This window comes from Typopeltis vanoorti, chromosome 4 (assembly GCF_054136105.1).
Source record: "Typopeltis vanoorti isolate ZY-2024b chromosome 4, IOZ_Tvanoo_1.0, whole genome shotgun sequence".
NCBI lineage: Eukaryota > Metazoa > Arthropoda > Arachnida > Uropygi > Thelyphonidae > Typopeltis > Typopeltis vanoorti.
This window is the reverse complement of record NC_143552.1, coordinates 96,113,121-96,131,499: the sequence shown is the minus strand read 5'-3', so window position 1 is coordinate 96,131,499 and position 18,379 is coordinate 96,113,121. Positions and strand designations below refer to the sequence as shown.

At 35.9% G+C, this 18,379-nt stretch overlaps 1 protein-coding gene across 1 annotated transcript; it reads right to left on the bottom strand.

Annotated features, from left to right (window-relative positions):
- Positions 1-579: 579 nt before the first annotated feature.
- Positions 580-6,503, bottom strand: LOC150107515 (uncharacterized). The gene is made up of 4 exons (XM_090392120.1): positions 6,500-6,503; positions 3,699-4,324; positions 1,017-1,173; positions 580-741 (listed from the first exon to the last, which is right to left on the bottom strand). The coding sequence occupies exons 1-4, from the start codon at positions 6,501-6,503 to the stop codon at positions 602-604; spliced, it is 927 nt and encodes a 308-aa protein (XP_090248246.1). The 3' UTR covers positions 580-601.
- Positions 6,504-18,379: the final 11,876 nt, after the last annotated feature.

Below are 18,379 nucleotides of genomic sequence, written 5' to 3'. Positions count from 1 at the left end.
CTGTTTGCGAACTCTCCGAAACATTTAATGCAACCATCTGACTACCTCCACCTATTCTTCCGATTGCTCGCAATCGGAATTCATCGGTTAAGTGATATTTTATAGCCAATATCCAAGAATTTTGCTATCAAAATTGCCCCGTTCCCATTCCAGACAAGAAATGAAACCAGACTAAAACGCTAACCTCACTTTAGTTACTACACTATTTGTGTTTTCGTTCCTAAATTTATAAACCAATGTATTTCTCTCTAAAATAGCGATCGAAGTTTTTTTTTTACTCAGGGTATAAAAAATCAGTTTTCGAGAAATAAAATTCCAAACTTGTGTGTTCCAGTGAAAGGGAGAACCAGCTGAAAACAAACTTAGTTAAAATTCTAATCATCATGATTCTATAACTTTCTTTCAGAACTGTGTAAAGTTATGGAAGTGAATGATTCATTTGACGTATTTCTTCTGTTTATTCTGTGTAATGGATGAATTTACAGCGATGTCACCTATTTTTCCAGAGTATTAGTTAATTTTATTGCCTATTGACCTTCATTACATTTAAATACAATATCAGTCTATATTATTCTATATTAAAGCTATCTTGTGTAAGATTTCAACAATCTTTGACATCCTCTGTTAAGTCTTCAAGTAGACGTCCATCTTCGCATTGAAACTCGTAGACGGAATATTCTAATGATTCCTTATTTTGCACTACCCATTCGTAGTCGGGTCCACAGCAGCTAAATGGATTATCTGAGAGATATAATTGAAAGGAAATTAATCATTTCATGTTGATTTAGATAAAAGTAGTTAGTGTATATAAATTAAAATTAGCAAGTATAAAAATAGCTCACCAAACAAACGTTTTCAAACAAAAAATTCAGGTGTGAAATTGAAAATGCAGGAAATTTCCAATACGTCCCGCTGATTACTTGGATGTAAATTAAATGCTACCAAATATATTTATAATTCGTACAAAATCAACAGATTTTATCATAACAAAAGTGACAAGTAAATGCATAACTTACTCTCCACATTGACATTAACTGTTCTATGTAAAAGGTGTTCCCTGAAAACATCCGGGGAAAGAGACGTAAGTCTGTTATTTTCTAAATTTAAATATAGCAAACTTCCATCAAATGCAGTTGGAGAAATGGTAGATATCCGATTAGACGTTAAGGAAATCTGAAATATTAAAAATTAACATTAGTGTAGAATATTTAGTACACTTTTTAGTTCAGTAATTTCAAGCAAAATTCATTTTATGCAGTTCATTTTAAGAGGTTGCTTTCTTTCGGTTTCCTCTGCAGTTGTGCTAAGATTAGGTAAATCATTAATATACACCATTCCAACATAATATTGAATTGTGACCACCTACAGCCGCAGTGAAATACGCCCATTCTGCCATGGAATTGAGGTACCTATGGTTATAACATGTAGTTACAAATACATCAGGATATGTGTTGTGCAAAAAAGAGTTTTTAAGTGCAGTTTTGGAAAAAAATGAAGCTATCACAGGGTTTAAAAACAGCATGATGTTGTGATTCAAGTGACCTGTAATGCAGCAACTGTTTTCGTAGGTTTCTCATGGCATAGAGTGATGGCAAACAGACGCAAATACCCCCAAAGACAAATCTATGAAGAAGGGGTATCCATCCTTTTTTTCCATGCATGAGATATGTTCCAAGTTAAATTCCTTTCGTATACCGCAATGAGTGGTTCCAAAAAAATAAATAAATAAATAAATAACGTGTTAAACTTTCCATATCTTATTACATGTAAAAGGAGTTTTATTTGCATGTTATTTATTTTTCATGCTGTATATATATATATATATATATATATATATATATATATATATATATATATATATATATATATATATATATATATATATATATATATATATATATATATATATATACTGTATATATAATTATATATATATATATATATATATATATATATATATATATATATATATTTTTGTCATGTTGTACCATCATTTTTTATTTTCCATCATTTTTTATTTTGGTTTAACCAATAAGAATACAATTTGGTCGGCTAAATCCCAAATTGCCAGCCCATCCTCGTTCGTTCAGTATCAAAGTAGATACCCAACAGGGTGCACCACGAGAAGGTGAGGATTGGACATTAGGTCAGAAGCCCTGGTCGGTTCTCCGTATTCCTTTAAAGGCTATGTGGAGGTCTCCTCTCAGTTATACAGCTTTGACCCTTAAGCACCCAAATTAGTAATGATGTAATTTTTTCATGTAGTACTGTCATATCCTGTACACCCCTTGAGGGTTCATGGCAGGAATTTGATGATGATGATGATGATGATATATATATATATACACGTAAACAAAAATTTGTATCAGTAAGTTAATTTGTAGGCTTTATTAAAATTGTAAAACTATAACAGTTTCGTTTCTTTAAAAAAAAAGCACGTTACATTTTTTAAAACATACGTGGCTTTCTTTTTTAAAACAGACTTTGCTTTCGCTTTTATATAACCTGTTTAAAAAATTTTTATTATTCAAGATTATATTATTCCATGTGTAAAAATGCTGCCTTATGCTGCAAGAATGCAATTCGTTGAACGTTATATTTCTTATCGGCTCAATTCTCCCTCCCTCTCCCTCTCTCTCTCTCTCTCTCTCTCTCTCTTTCCTCTGCTTGTACTTTAGATATGAAATGGTTCAGCCCTGTACCATTATAACAACAGCCACTATATTATCAATTATATTCTTCATTTGACAAACTTTGTAGTCCCCAAAGGTTTCATCTCTCAACTTTTGTCACTCATGGCGCTACTTTCCAAACGAACAACTCCCTAACACTGTGCACAGGTCAAACCCGCACTACTTTAGAATGCCATTTTCGCATTTCGGGGAGGGGGAGATGCACAAGGAAAGATCCTCAACAATGCATCTTTTCATCAACAAGGTTATTTATGTTAGCTAATCACCACCTTCTTACACGCGTTGTGTCTTAGGGGTTTCTTTGTTCAGTTCGGTAAACTACAGAACTGAACAAGAGCAATCATTTCTGCATTTTCTTTTAAGACCGGAAAAACATCTGGTAGCCAACACCAATTCCCTGTCGGATATGAAAACGTTAAAGAAAGGTTTACTGCTTCTCTTTCATACTATCTACCTCTGTTCTAAAAAAAAAAACAGTTTACCGTCACATTATTTTCCCTAAAAGCTACAACCCTCAGTTGGTCAAGATCGTTCTTTCTTCTCGGACATCTGGCCACACATGGCATTCGTGTGATAATAGTTTTAGTTTCCGTTTAAATAGGGAAGGGAGAGAGAGAGAGAGAGAGAGAGAGAGAGAGAGAGAGAGAGAGAGAGAGAGAGAGAGAGAGATGAAAAAAAATGAAACTTCCTTTGTCTGCATTCACGAGACTTACATTTACGCTGTTTAATAAATATAACAAACTGCACGATTTGTTTGAATACTGAGAGGACACTCGTAATCCTACTCAGGAAAATAACATTTAAAATCTCAATCAAAGGTTTTATAATTTTTACAATATTCAATATTCAACTTTCAATAGATAAAGCGATCAGCTGGAATCTGTTGATCCCTCTATTTATTGTAATAAATTGATGGGTTCGGACGCAATAATAATCAGCAAATAATTTAAAAGATCGTATCGTATCGTTTAGGTATGGATACTGTTATTATTGTGAGATACTTACAATTTTGTGGTATAAAGTATCCATGGAAAACGAATTTGGACCCAACGTTGTCAATAGGTTATTGGACAAATCCAAATGTTGCACATTTAAGATACCTTTGAATGCGTAAGGTTTAATTTCAACAATCCTGTTGTGTTGTAAAGAAATGTACAGCAATATTTCATTATGACCAAAAGCGAAAGATGACACTGAAGTCAACTTGTTTTTATCGATTACGAAATCTGCTACTTTCTTCATACTGCCAAGATCACTAAAAGGGAATGAAGTGATCTGATTGTTCTCCAAACTCAATGTTGTTAAACTGTCTTCAGATCCTTTGAAAGCTCCAGTTTCAACGTTGGTGATGGAGTTAAATTCGATAAACATCCTCTGTATCTTGACATTAGAAAATATACCTGAAGGGAGTGATGTAAGATTCGTTCCTTGGATCCAAAGCCCTGGAATGATGCCATACGGAAATGGAGTTTGAAGTGCTTTCCGTATTTGGTCGGCGTTTGTGGCTTTCATACAGTTAACTCCTTCTTCATCACAAGTACATGGTTTTATCAAAGTCGGATTTGGACAGATATTCTTTGATTCTGACTGAATTACCAGATGAAGAATGCAAATCAGTAGTAATACGACAACTGTGGAGTAAAAATAAGAATAAATGAAAAATAAGTTTAGAATGACACATACAACTGCGAAAAACAAGCATTGAGAAATAGCATATATATATATATATATATATATAAAGAGAGAGGAGAGATTGCTATATAAGCTACAACTAATAAACCTTAAACTCGAATCCAAAGATATAACACCTAATTCGCAATTTGCTTGTTTATGATTGCATAAATATTAGTTTGGTTTTTAACAGCGGAAATCAAACATATTAGGTAGCCATCCCATCAGTTCAGGGCTCAGCTATCGGCGAATGTAAAAGTAGAAACTGGCCTCAGATGAAAGTCAACGAAAATCTCAAAGTGAAGAACAAACATCCATGCCGCCCAGCTTAATAAGATGTAGAATCCCCTTTCACTGCAATGAGTGCAGCAATCCTAGAGCGGGATATTTTCCACAGGCTTACGATTTATGATCGCAGTCATTGGGAATTTCAGCTCACTCTTGATGTAAGCATGTAATCAAGTCATGGATGGTTGTGGAGCAAACGTGATCCCACAGGTGATCAGTTGATGCTGAGATTAAGTGTGATGCTTTCATGTCCAAAGACCGGTAGTTACACAAGCAGCTTTATGATATTGTGCATTGTCTTGCTGAAATTAAACAATGGTCATTTCCGAAGAAACGCCAAGCAGTAGAAAACACTGTATTGTCCAGAATGTTCTGATACCTCTCTGGGTTCAATAGTCGTTGTACCACAAACTGTGGTCCATGACCAAACTCAGGAAAACAGAACCAAACCATCACACTGTTACGCCGGAATTTCATATTTCCAGTTATGTTCTCTGCTGAGAGACGTTTACTGAGTATCCTTCACCCGGTCATCTGCTCGTAGAGAGTGTAGAGTGTAGCGTGGTTCGTGGTTCCATTACACAGCTTTCAAAGCTTTCGCGTTCCTCTGTACATGCGCTTTGCATTTTGCTGTCCTACCTTGAAAAATCCCTGTTTTGAGCATCAGTACTGTATGGTTTTATGCAGATTCGTGTTTTTGTCGATGGTGGGAGCATCTCCTTCAATGTGTCGACCGTGGAATGGCGGTTTTTGCATATTATTCTTCGTCGTATACTCTGGTCACGTTCAGTGATTGTTGTGGATTGTCACTGTAGGTATCAATTGCAATTACATCCTTGCTCGTCCACCTCAGTATAGTATCAAAGGCTGTTGACCTGTGGCTGCATAATTTTTCAACAGTTTACAGAAACGATAGGCCTGCAACAGGGCATACTATCACTACGCCTCTTTCAAGCTCCGTCAGTTGCCTTTTCACCCTGGAGGAATACGACAGTTGCACTGACTTGCAACTGTCGCATTCCTCCAATATATATAAGTTATAATCACGTGACCTGACTCCTTACTTGACACGATACAAATTGCCCATGAAGGTGTCCGTTAACTTCTTTCCAAGCAGCGTATATATTTGCATTTCGAACGAAACGTTAACAAACACATCAACGTTGATAACATCAACGAATATTGCTCATGAAGTAAACTATATTTGAGAAGAAAGCTATGCTTCATTTTATCAAAGAAACTTGGTCGCTTGCAAATTTAGAGAAAAGAACTGTTTATAAATATGTATTCTTAAAATATTATTTGTAATAAGGTGTGTGACTGTATAATAGAATTATAAATCACAGTGTTGAATACCAAGTGAAAAAAAATTTCAACATCTATCTCTAACCGAGAGTATTTTAGTAATAAGGTGCGACTCCGTTTCGCCAGTTGTATATAGAAATATGACTTGTGTATTACTTCAACCTTGGTATCACTTCTGGGTGTAGCTCCCACTGATGAGACCTCAATAAAGTTCGAAACCAGTCTGGGTAGTGACCTTTCCCATAAGTCATAGCATCATGCATGTCTGTTAGGATATTTACCTTGCATTATGGGATGCTAAAGCAATTGACGTGAAGTGATTACATCACTTTATTACGCTCTACATAAAAGAAGCGCAGTCGTGACTTACTTCACGCGCAAATGTTTTTTGCATGCACTTTAATAAGGATACAGGCAAAGAATATAATTTCTCAGCGTCTTTAATTTATAACATAACCAAGTGAAAACACTTTCAATTATCTCTATTTGATTTTGCTAAAAAAAGGATCTATATTAACTATATCTATATATAGCTGACTTACCCATGCTGAATGCAAAAGATGAACAAATGTAGTCCGTTTTGAAAAATTTATGAGTGCATTAGTAAAAAGTGCATTATCGTACGTTATCATTTCCTAACGACAAAAGATCGTTTTGCAATGATACAATTCTCACGACTTGTAACATCTGGCGGATATAAAATCAAGGACATATTCTCTACTGTTTTCACTAATAATCTTTACTGATTGTTATCTGTGTTTACTTTCCGTTTTTTTTTTTTTTTTTTTTTTGCATATTATTGTCAGTATTATTATTATTGTTACTGCAATGTCTCTAGGACTCATTTGAGACTAATTTAAACTACCCAGCATACACGATTTACTCTGTGCACCAGATTATTTTATCAGTACCATTTTTCTTGTTACGTGCGTGTGTATTCTGGCTGATTTGCCAGGGAACATACGCAGTTAACGGACAAAATTCTCAGACAATTATGAAGTGATGAACAGACAATTCGCGTTTTGGCTCAGCATACCAGAATCAATCAAATCCATCTTTTGTTTTGTTTTTTAAATGTAAAATGTGCATGTCGTAGTACGAAAAATTATATATCACCGGCGTAACTCAACTTCAGTTATTTTAGCTTTAAACCGGCATTTTCAACTTCAATTAAGTTATTTGTTGGTAGCAGAGTTTTTCCTACCAAAAACTTGTATTACCATTAATATAGCGTATAATTCCAACACAGATTCGTAGAATGTGTTTGGTTTATTACTTGAAACTTGCATAATATATATTGCATTATCTTCAAAACTCTTATAATGTGTTTCCGGTTGTACCTGAAATGGCTAGGTACTTAATGTTAACATCTACTTGATTGTGTAACTACAGTACAATATTACGAGTCTTGCAATGCGGTGTGGTGTGATGCGTTGTAAGCCAAGTGGGCACACTGAAAACTCATTTACAATATTCATATGAAACAAATATTAAGAGAGAGAGAGAGAAAGACAGACAGAGAGTGAGAGAGAGATTGAGAGAGAGAAAGACAGACAGAGAGTGAGAGAGAGAGATTGAGAGAGAGAAAGACAGACAGAGAGTGAGAGAGAGAGAGAGATTGAGAGAGAGAAAGACAGACAGAGAGTGAGAGAGAGAGAGAGAGAGACAGACAGAGAGTGAGAGAGAGAGAGAGAGAGAGAGAGAGAGAGAGAGAGAAAGACAGACAGAGAGTGAGAGAGAAAGAAGAGAGAGAGATTGAGAGAGAGAAAGACAGACAGAGAGTGAGAGAGAGAGATTGAGAGAGAGAGAGATTGAGAGAGAGAAAGACAGACAGAGATTGAGAGAGAGAGATTGAGAGAGAGAGAGAGAGCAGGACTTAGAAGGAGAGGCAATGAGAGAAACAGACAGAGACAGAGAGAGAGAAAGACAGAGAGAGAGAGAGAGAGAGAGAGAGAGAGAGAAAGAAAGAGAGAGAGCGCAGGACTTAGAGAGAGAGGCAATGAGAGAAACAGAGAGAGAAAGATAGATAGAGAGAGAGAGAGATGAAGGAACCATGCAGAGAGGGAGAGAATCAAAGAACTTGAAAGGAAAGTTTGCAATGAGATTGAATGACCATCTTTCACTTCAGCAGTTCAGTAATACTGTTTAGTAAATAGACAATCCATGCATAGGTCAAGCTATAATGTAAAATTGACTTGGAGTTTGTAATCCATCGAGAACCGAGCTTTTAAGAATTATATTTGCATTGTTCATAGGATGTTATTGAATATTGTGCGTATACGATTTATTTTATAACGCAGTATTCAATGCACAATAATATACAGAAATAAAATACATACATCATTGAGATGAATAAATTCACTGCAATCAAAAGCATAAACGTTTTGTTGCACTGATTGCATTTTACAAAGATATAATTGATACAAAAAGAACTGATTACAAGTAGAGTCAACCTAAACGTTTTCTGAAAATAATGATAATAAAATTAAAATTAATTCATATTTTCCAAGATGATTTTATTGAGTCGTTAAAATTTCACTTCTTTATATTCTAATGAGATATAGATTTTGAGAAATCAGAACTACTCAAAATTAACTGCATTGATAATCTCCAGTTTCATCAGACGAGGATAGTCTGAAACGTTCTCAGCCTAGACCAAAGATGGCAACATTATCGGCAAGATTTTCTTTAAGTTCATACATCTGTCATAAGCATCCATGTGAAATTGCAAATCATTCTATCAAGATTTATTTTATACAGCTGTCTGAAGCGAAAGTCTTGTCTGTATCCTTGAAATGGATAACATTGAGTATCGTGCGGTTATAAAATTCTTTGTGAAAGAAGGTTTAACGCCAAAAGAAATTCATTCAAAATTCACAAAAGTTTATGGGTACTCTTATCCTTCATTTTCGACAATTAAGAAATGGAATACCGAGTTTAAACGTGGCCGTACAAGCCTTGAAAATGATCCACGTGAAGGAAGTCTAAAAAGTGTAACAACACCAGAAATCATTGATCAAGTGCATGATATGTTATTGGATGACCCCGCGAGTCTAAGTGCGTGAAATTGCTGAGACTATAGGCATTTGAAAAGAACGTGTAGGATATATTTTTTGCATGAAGAATTGCAAATGAAAAATCTTTGCGCAAGATGGGTACTGCGCTTGCACGGTACCCATCTTGCACGCAGCAGATCAAACATGCACTCGCATGAAAATCTCTGAACAGTGCTTGGAGCGTTTTAACAAGAATAAAACTGATTTTGTGCGTCGATTTATTACTATTGGTGAAACTTAGAGTCACCATTACACACCAGATTCAAACGGCAGTCAGAACAGTAGACAAAAGCCGGTTGTCATGTAATATTTAAAACCTTTCATTGTTAAACAGAGAACTTTTCAGACCACCTTCGTAGTATCAATTTATAAAACGAAAGTACAAAAATTTATTTACTCATTCGAATATGAAGACAATTTAACTTCGTTATCGAGTGTTTTATTAATTGGCCGTCCATTTTCGTTAATGTGTTTAATTAAATTTATTCCAATCAATTCAACCGTCTTCTATTTCGTAGTGTATTGCATTACTGAAAGCAACTTTTGTAATCGGTGCCTTCGTAATGCAACCCTTTAGCCTCCGCAGCTCAGTTGTTAATGATGTTGTGCTTAGGATGGAAAGAACTGGGTACGAATCTCGTCTTGATCGTGAAGAATGGTTTGTTCAAATAAAGGTGAGTTATCCGATCTCATACGTTTCTCCTCCATGAATCTCAGTTTTAGATCCCCTAAATCTGGCAAATCTCCAGAGAATACACACTATTATACGCACTTATACTCAGTTTACTGTTAAAACTTACATTACAACCAGCAGCATAATATTAGTCTCATAAGTTGGTGCCTATTTCCCTCCGCGGGAACACCTCATCGCCGTTGCACCTAAATACATAAATTATAATAATTCATAAAGCTTTCCCCTTTCACTCGTTCATTTTATTTGAACACTAAATAATATTGCTTACTCACTGATTGAACACATGTGGTGTATAAATAAACAGAAAAGTCGATTTTTTTATTTTATGAAAAAAGCATGATTTATTATCAGCCAGCTGTTACGTTCATATACAGCAGATAAATGTTCAGCATGCATCGTAATGAATTACACAATCAATTCAAACAATTTCCAAACAGAAACATGTTCTTGTTTTTCTCTTTTTAAGCAGCTTAAAAGCCAATGCAGAATCTTCATACTTCAAAGTTCCAAAAACTTACACTCAGGTTCAATTATTTCTGTCAAGCACATATGTACTAAGGCCAGTTCGACTGTTAGGCGGGATGAAAAAAAAACCAAGAGCTTCTGGGAGAAAAAAAACCATGCCTTCACCATCTGAGACTGGCTAACTCAGCTTTGGTTGAAAACACCCTGGAAAATGTTCCTCCCATCGTTGATGAGACTCGATCAGCGATCTTCCAACCAGATGGTGATTGTTTTCCTTCACTGCGTCACAAGTCTTACTTCAGTGTTGTTATTTTCCACTTCTTTTAGAACGAAACCTTGTAATACCTGATAGGCAGAAGAACTACACCAATAGTCAGGAAATTGTGATAACTCGTATTTCTGTTTCTCCTCTTCTGTCTCGCTATTGATTTTTTCCATCTTCTTCGAGTATCTTTCCCATTAAAACCTGAAAACAGAAAAAGAAATACCGGTTATTCAACCGGATCCCTCAGATGAAGCGATTACCCATACGGAAGGACACCAGTACGAAACAGTCAGTGCACCGTTTCCTCCCCCTCCTAACGGGCAAATACCTGCTGCACTCGTATCCCCATCACCCATCTTCAGGATCCAGTTGCTCTGTCTTATTTTTCGAAAACACGAAACGCTTTTTTTTTGTTACACTTACTCAGATTACTCAAGTATGACAACACTGTTGATGAGCTATTTATGCCTGATGGATGCGCCAGGTTTCAACTACGCAATCACCCTGTGTAGGAATAATGGAGTACTTCTTCCAAATCCTCCTCGCATCCATTACCCTCCACATCAGTGTGCTGCTCAATTAAAATCCAACGCACCTATCTATAGCTCATCTATTAATCCAACCAACCATCCAATTTTTTCCTTCCAAGACGGGTTGAGTACCTTAATTAAGGATTTTAAGCAATTAATGCAGAGGCTTACCATTCCTGCTGCATTCCCTAAAAACAAGTATTTATGTCTGTAGATCTGTGTGTGTTCACGCAGCCTATCTGCAGGAACAAGAAACCAAAGCATAAGAGAGAAAAACGCTATAATGTAAGAAAACCCTCCATCTCTGCATGAAATCGGCTAACTCACCATTTGATTGAAAGCACCTGATAAACGTTTCTCACGTCATAGACGGGATTCGAATCCGGGTGTTTCCAACCAAATGGCTCCTCTGTACTGACTGAGCTACAGAGATGCTCCATCGCTCATCACATTTCCTAAAATACTTACGTGACACCAAAACTCATAAAAACGAAAACTTCCATCCTGGCTTGGTTAAATCAAACTCCTCTTTATTCTATGATATTCTCCTCCAATCTAATCCTTGGCATCTCGTAGATGGAGGTGAACTATGATTAAGTGTTAAGCGTGCTAATTAAACATTTCTGCAGTTGGTAGGACTTGAGCGTTTGCTTCTGATACAAGCCGTTCTTGTACCTCGACTTCACCAAAGACGTTATTAGCGAATGGAGTAACAATGGGAAAGATATGAACAATGAAGGAAGGCTTTCCACTTGCAACAATTGTTTGATAATTTTAGAATTTTTAGCATTCAACAATATACCAGCATGCTTTGTTTAATAGAAGTACCTTCAACTAGAGATTGTAAACATCTATTAGATACGAAGTTAGTTGCAACTTCGTTCCATGTTTGAATTACCTGCTTCAGTTTACAGATAATTCATATATGAATTACCTGTAGATTGAAAATGGCATCATGATGATTCTTGAATAATGCGTTAGGATCAAAGGCCTGTTCTTTAAAAACAGAAGATATATTTCAGAATTTGGAGGTTTAATTATCTTTTCTTATCACTGTCTCTATATCTATCTCTATTCGTGATATTTTGTAGTTGTCTATTGATACACATGAATTAGTCGGTTGGGTGCTTTATTCCAGGTGATTAAATTGGTACATCCATCGGGTTCGCCGTGTTGATCTTCCACTATCCCACTCGTAGGTTGCGTGGACAGAAGAAGGAGATCCTTCTTCCCTGGTGGTTAACTAACAAAGCTTTTGGTGATGTTGATTCTGTTTCATTTTGGCATTTATATTTTAATTCTCGAATTATACAACAGACAAGTACACAACACCTTACTGAATCGTATAAATTTTAATTTAAACCATTCATTAATACCGTTGGTCTTTAAAAATCATAACTTCTTAGGCCTAGACTTAATAATTTAAATTATTTATTTAATTTAATATAATTAACTGATAAACAATGCTAATTCATTAAAGGTTTCATTTCATTTAATTTATTACTTTATTGCAATTTTATGAGACAATATTTGCGGTTTATGATTATATTAATAAAAATTATTGAAATATTTAAAATTTATAAAAAAAATTGAAAATATTAGTGTAGACTAAACGATTAAAATAATTTATTAAAAAATAAATTTAAGAGAAATGTAATTAAATGGAATCTATACCATGAGGAAGTGAATGAAATGTCACTCAACACTAAGACACAAGCCTAAAACAATCGGTGAGTGAATATCGAGCTTCCTTTTTTTTTCTTATATATATATAACCCATACGAAAAAATTACGTTATGAAATGTTATTCACAACCATCCCAGTTCTTTACTTAATAATTCAAAGGGAAATGAACTGAAACGAATTTTGTTCTCATCTGACGAAATAAAACAATATTGAGTATATCACATTCATTTTACTCAATCAAACTAATGCTATGCCTATCATGTACCGTAAGCTATCGTACGTGTTGTTCCCGAGTTACCCAATTGGTTCAATATAAATATCGATTTCACCTATTCGTGAATCAACTTTGACCCTTCTTCTGATATTTGGGTGGACGTATGAATACAACCCCCTAATAATAATTCTGACATTTTGTCTATCTATAATATGCTATAATAATTTAAGCAAATTTCTGTGATTCTTTTTTGATGGCTAGAATTCCCGAATATCTTAAATTATTCCCCGCCCGTCTGGGGATAGAAATTGGCTTCTTGCTGAATTCTGCTAATATAGAGTAATATACCCTAGAATATCTCCAGCACCTGTTGTGATAATGCTTTTAAGTCCATAAGGCTAGTTTTCAGGAAGAAAAATGCAAAGAAATGAGCAAAGAACTAAAAATAGAGTCACAGTATGTAAACTAGCTAACTGCTGTCCTGGTCGTCCAAATGATTAATGTGTCCATTCTCCAACGAACTGGCCTCGAATTTGTCCGAATCGTGATGTTTTTGATCGTCATTAGATGACAGATGAATTTTGTCGTCAGATGCGAGACCACCTTCCCTCTTGGAAGAAGGTTGAAATGGTTCTACATTTGCTTTCTAGAGCACGGTTTCTGGACTCCGCAACAAATAAAAATATAATAAATAAATGTACGACGGTGTTCTGAAAAGTTCTCGGTCTAGACCATAGATGGCAACACTATCAGCAAGAGTTTTTTTCCAAGTTGGTACATCTGTCATAAGCATCGATGTCAAATTGCAAGTCATTCTATCAAGTATTTTGTTTTATACAGCATCTGAAGAAAAAGTGTTGTCTATCCCATTAAATGGATAAAATTGAGTATCGTGCGGTTATAAAATTCTTTGAAAGAAAATTTAACGACAACAGAAATTCACTCGAAGCTCATAAAAGTTTATGGGCACTCTTCTCCTTCGTTTCGTTTTCGACAATTAAGAAATGGGCTGCCAAGTTTAAACGTAGTCGTACAAGCCTTAAAAATGATCCATATGAAGAATGCTTAAAAAGTGTAACAACGCTAGAAATCATTGATTAAGTGCACGATATGTTATTGGATGACCTGCGCTTCAACGTGCGTGAAATTGCTGAGACTATAGGCATTTCAAAAGAACGTGTGGGATATATTTTGCATGAAGAATTGCAAATGAAAAAGCTTTGCTCAAGAATGTGTGCCGCGCTTGCTCACAGCAGATCAAAAACGCACTCACATGAAAATCTCTGAACAGTGCTTGGAGCGTTTTAACAAGATAAAACTGATTTTGTGCGTCCATTTATTACTATGGATGAGACCTTGATTCCCCATTACACATTAGAATTCAAACAGCAGTGAAAACAGTGGACAGAAGCCAGTTGTTCAGCGTCAAAGAAGACAAAGTCGGTTCCCATTAGGAAGACAGCTCATGGCACATCGAAGCTTTAGGATGCTAAAAGCATTTTTTTATTAATTATCTTGAAAAGGGTAAAACAATAACAGGAGAATATTATGCTGATCTTTTAGCCAGACTGTATGAAAAACATTCAAGAGAAAAGACAGAGTTTGCAGAAGAAAAAAATCATCTTTTATCATGATAATGCACGTGCCCACAAAGGTGTTTTGGCAATGAAAATTAAGGGATCTGCACTATGAATTTTTGGAACACCCATCCTATTCTCCAGATTTGTCTCTTCCCAAAACTAAAACTCTTCTTCACTGGTCAGCGTTTTTTTTTCTAATCAAGAGGAGATTGCAGCTGTAGAGGAGTATTTTGCAGATCTTACTGAGAACCACTGCAGGGACAGGATAATGGTGCTATAGCATTGCTGGAATAAATGTATTAGTCTTAAGGGAGATCAGCTAACGCCTTTTTATTCCCGTATATATGGGAGTAGGCGAGGCCATTTAGCCCTATCTAACTTTTGGAGACTGAGTGGGCAGTTCAATCTCCACTGGTACCCAATCAGAGACAGATGGCCCAAGGCTATCACTAATTAAGCGGTACGCAGTGAAGAGAGACGGCTCAAATGTGCCGCCATCTCGTGGTCTCTAACCCTAACACAATATATTTAATGTCTGAAATAATGTGGGTTCTACGGTCGATTTTCTTGAGTTTACAGGACGAAAAACCCGAGTTTCCGGGAGGAAAAACCTGCTTGCCCATGCCAGAGATCGACTAACTCGGGAACCGGTCGAAAAAAGGCTTAGAAAAATTTCCTCTAGTCGCCGACTAGACTCGAAACCAAGACTTCCTTCGTGCGGCCTAGCGCGGTAGTGTGCAAACGCCACATCCACTGAGCTACACAGGCTCTTTTTTTAAAAAATCAGCTAACGCCTTTTTATTCCCGTATATATGGGAGTAGGCGAGGCCATTTAGCCCTATCTAACTTTTGGAGACTGAGTGGGCAGTTCAATCCTTAAGGGAGATTATGTTGAAAAATAAAAATAATTTTGGAATGATAAATTCGTTTTTCCATTGTTAGCCCGAGAACTTTCAGACTACTCTCATACACAGAGTGGTTCAAAATTCCATGTACAAACTTTGAGGGACGGTAGCGAACATCAAAATCAACCATATTCACATAGGAAGGCATGACTAGAAACGCCACCCGAAAGGGATAGGTGGCGTTTCTGGAACGTGGAAGCCCAAATTGCTCACCTGCAGCGCAGGTGAGCAATTGGGGCTTCCTCGTTCAAGCTTTCGACGTCATATGAAGAACATGCGTTATTTTACGCATGTTCTTCGTTTTACACACCTGATGTGAAACCATATTACGTATCCAGCTTCTATTGAATTGTTGAGCTACGCCTAATAAAGTTTTTACACTACTTTAGCTCTGTAGTATACTTTGTTAATTTCTATGTTACAAAGTTCCAAACATTTCAAACTTTGGACTAGACTATTGTGATATGTTTAGGTGAGCGCAAAAATCAACATGTCTAATCATGACTCATATCCTCCCTTTTGATGTTTTTGAGCAGTCCTTCTGTGTTCTAATGACACCAACATTCTATTTGAGATTATCAGTTCGGGTTTTCGAGTATGTGAGCGAAATGTTTACAGATAACTCAATGTCAGTAGGTAGCATTAGACAATTTTCTAAAATAATTAATAAGAGGATATCAGTTTCCCCACTTTTTTCCCCTCGTTTTCACCATTAATTTCACAGTAGTGATTTTTTTTACAATAGTTAGAGAATTGCATTAATGTATAAAGTTATGGATTTATATATCAACTTCTAAAGAGAATAACTGAGTAAGAATTTCACTCTGAAAACCACAACAACACACATCTTTGTTCATTTAAGTTTAAAAATACATATTTTATTTTACTCAAATATGATTTACAAGTATATTCACAGAGAAAAATTCGAAACATGTAATTACCTAACAATATTTCACAATATTTAGTTTACACTCTTAACATTTTCCAAAGAGATCAATAAAGAAAACGTTTGTTACTCACTGTTTCTTGGTTACATTACATCAAAATAGCTGGTCACGCAAAAGAGTCTTAAGATCGGATTACTATAGGAAGTACAGCTTTATGCACTTGATATTGCGTTAGTCTGGAAATAACAATATGCCTCCCTAAACTTTCCGTGTATTCTTTTGTCACCATGTATACACAATCAGTTTTTGTATAATGTTCGTAAATGTCCCAAAATAAAGAATCTTTATCGAATTGAATAAAATCTTGAAAGTCTAATTTTACCATTGATGAATTTAGAAGGTTAGCGATAATTCTTCCCATGATATGAATAGCTGGTAAATCAGTTTCCAAAAATAGTAAATGATTATCAATGTCATACATTTTTGGTGAAAATTTCTCAGCTTCTTCACAACTAATAGAGAAACCTCTACTTCCACCATCTCCTGTATCATCGAGTATTAGTTACCCATCTTGGCATTTCAGAACATAACAGTCACCAACATCCAATTTGTAGTCAACTCTTCTTTGCAAGTAGGCGAGGATATCAGACCACTTCCTGCATAATTTTTCCCAAGTGGTCCTGGATAACTACATTACAATGCATGTATTTTCTAAAATAATAACAGTTTTCCATCCTTTTAGATCTATGTAAAGAGTTTTGTCTCATGCTATTTTCCTGAAGAAAGAAAATTTCAAAGACTTTTGTGACTCACCCATTATTCTACTTTCTGATCTGATCCTATGACTTCATCTCTTTGAGAGGGTTGCAGCTGATTACTAGGGAGATAATGATGCAAGGTGGTTCCCCTTGCCTTCCTTGCCGTATTTCTATGACTGTAGTCTGTGTATTCACGGATCCAGTTTTCCTGCTTGCAGAATGAAAAACCTCAGATAAACTGGTGTGAAAAAACCCTGCTGTCCACACCAAGACTGGCAAACTTGGCTATGGCTGAGGAAGATCTTTATGCTCCTCCCATCGTTGACAGGAATCAAACCTAGGACACTCCTTCTCCAAGCATATGATTGTGAAGCACAAACCCACTAGGCTAACTACACAGACTATTTTACTTTACCAGACACAAACACCACAACACAACACAATACAATAGCGCTGCACTGGATGAACGAACTGCAGTAACTGAAAATTCACTGACTCGATTGTTTTTCCTTATAGTACTGTTTACTCTGACCATTTCTTCAAAAATGTAGCTTTCGCGCAGATGACTCGTGAACATGTTTTTGCATGCTAGTGTATATAATGTTCATGTGATTTTTATCTTACTTTGTGATATCATGGGACAAACCTTATCTCTGTGGCTCGAATGGTATTCTATATTATTTATCCTTATTATGTTAAGTATTTCTATCCACAAACAGCATTTTTGATGTAAGATCATGTGACTAGTTCTGTCACTCATATGTCCGAAATTGTTGGGATGGAAAAAAATATGGCATTAGGTGGTGGAGGGTGAAAGGATAGTTGAGAGGGTGACAGTGGTCTTCCCTACAATGCTCTCCCCCCTCACCCCACCCCTCCCCTCCAGAAGATGTCTGCTCAGCCAAGGGGAAGATGAGCGACCTCGACATTTGCAGATATCTTTTAGTGATGTCACCTAAACTGATAACCAAGAAGCTGTGTGACCTCTCCTTTTTCAGATATCTATTAGTAATGTCACTTATCTCAAAATGACACTAACTATTTGTTAGCAAAAAACATTTTGAGGAAAAAAAAACCTGTGTTATTTTTTATTTTGCACTATCACCCACAATTCCATACACAAACAAAAACACACCACGTGACGTCAATGACACATATGTTCCCAGACCCAAAAAAAATCCAAACATTCCACACTCATGACGTCGTGCACAGCATCACACACACAATGATGTCAATGATCTTATCACACAATGACGTCACGATTCCTTATCATATCTTGATCTTGTCACTAGTGGCTCCCATACTACTAGGCACTCTTAAACCTTTTTTTTATTTTTTCAAATATTTATATTTCAAATATAAAATCCATGCATCTCCAAGAA

Bases quoted from the DNA above. Each gene is read 5' to 3' on its own strand.
- LOC150107515 (XM_090392120.1), bottom strand. The intron at 1,174-3,698 runs GTAAGTATCTCA...TTAATATTTCAG, and splicing joins ATACTTTATACCACAAAATT to ATTTCCTTAACGTCTAATCG. The intron at 742-1,016 runs GTAAGTTATGCA...TATATCTCTCAG, and splicing joins AGTTAATGTCAATGTGGAGA to ATAATCCATTTAGCTGCTGT.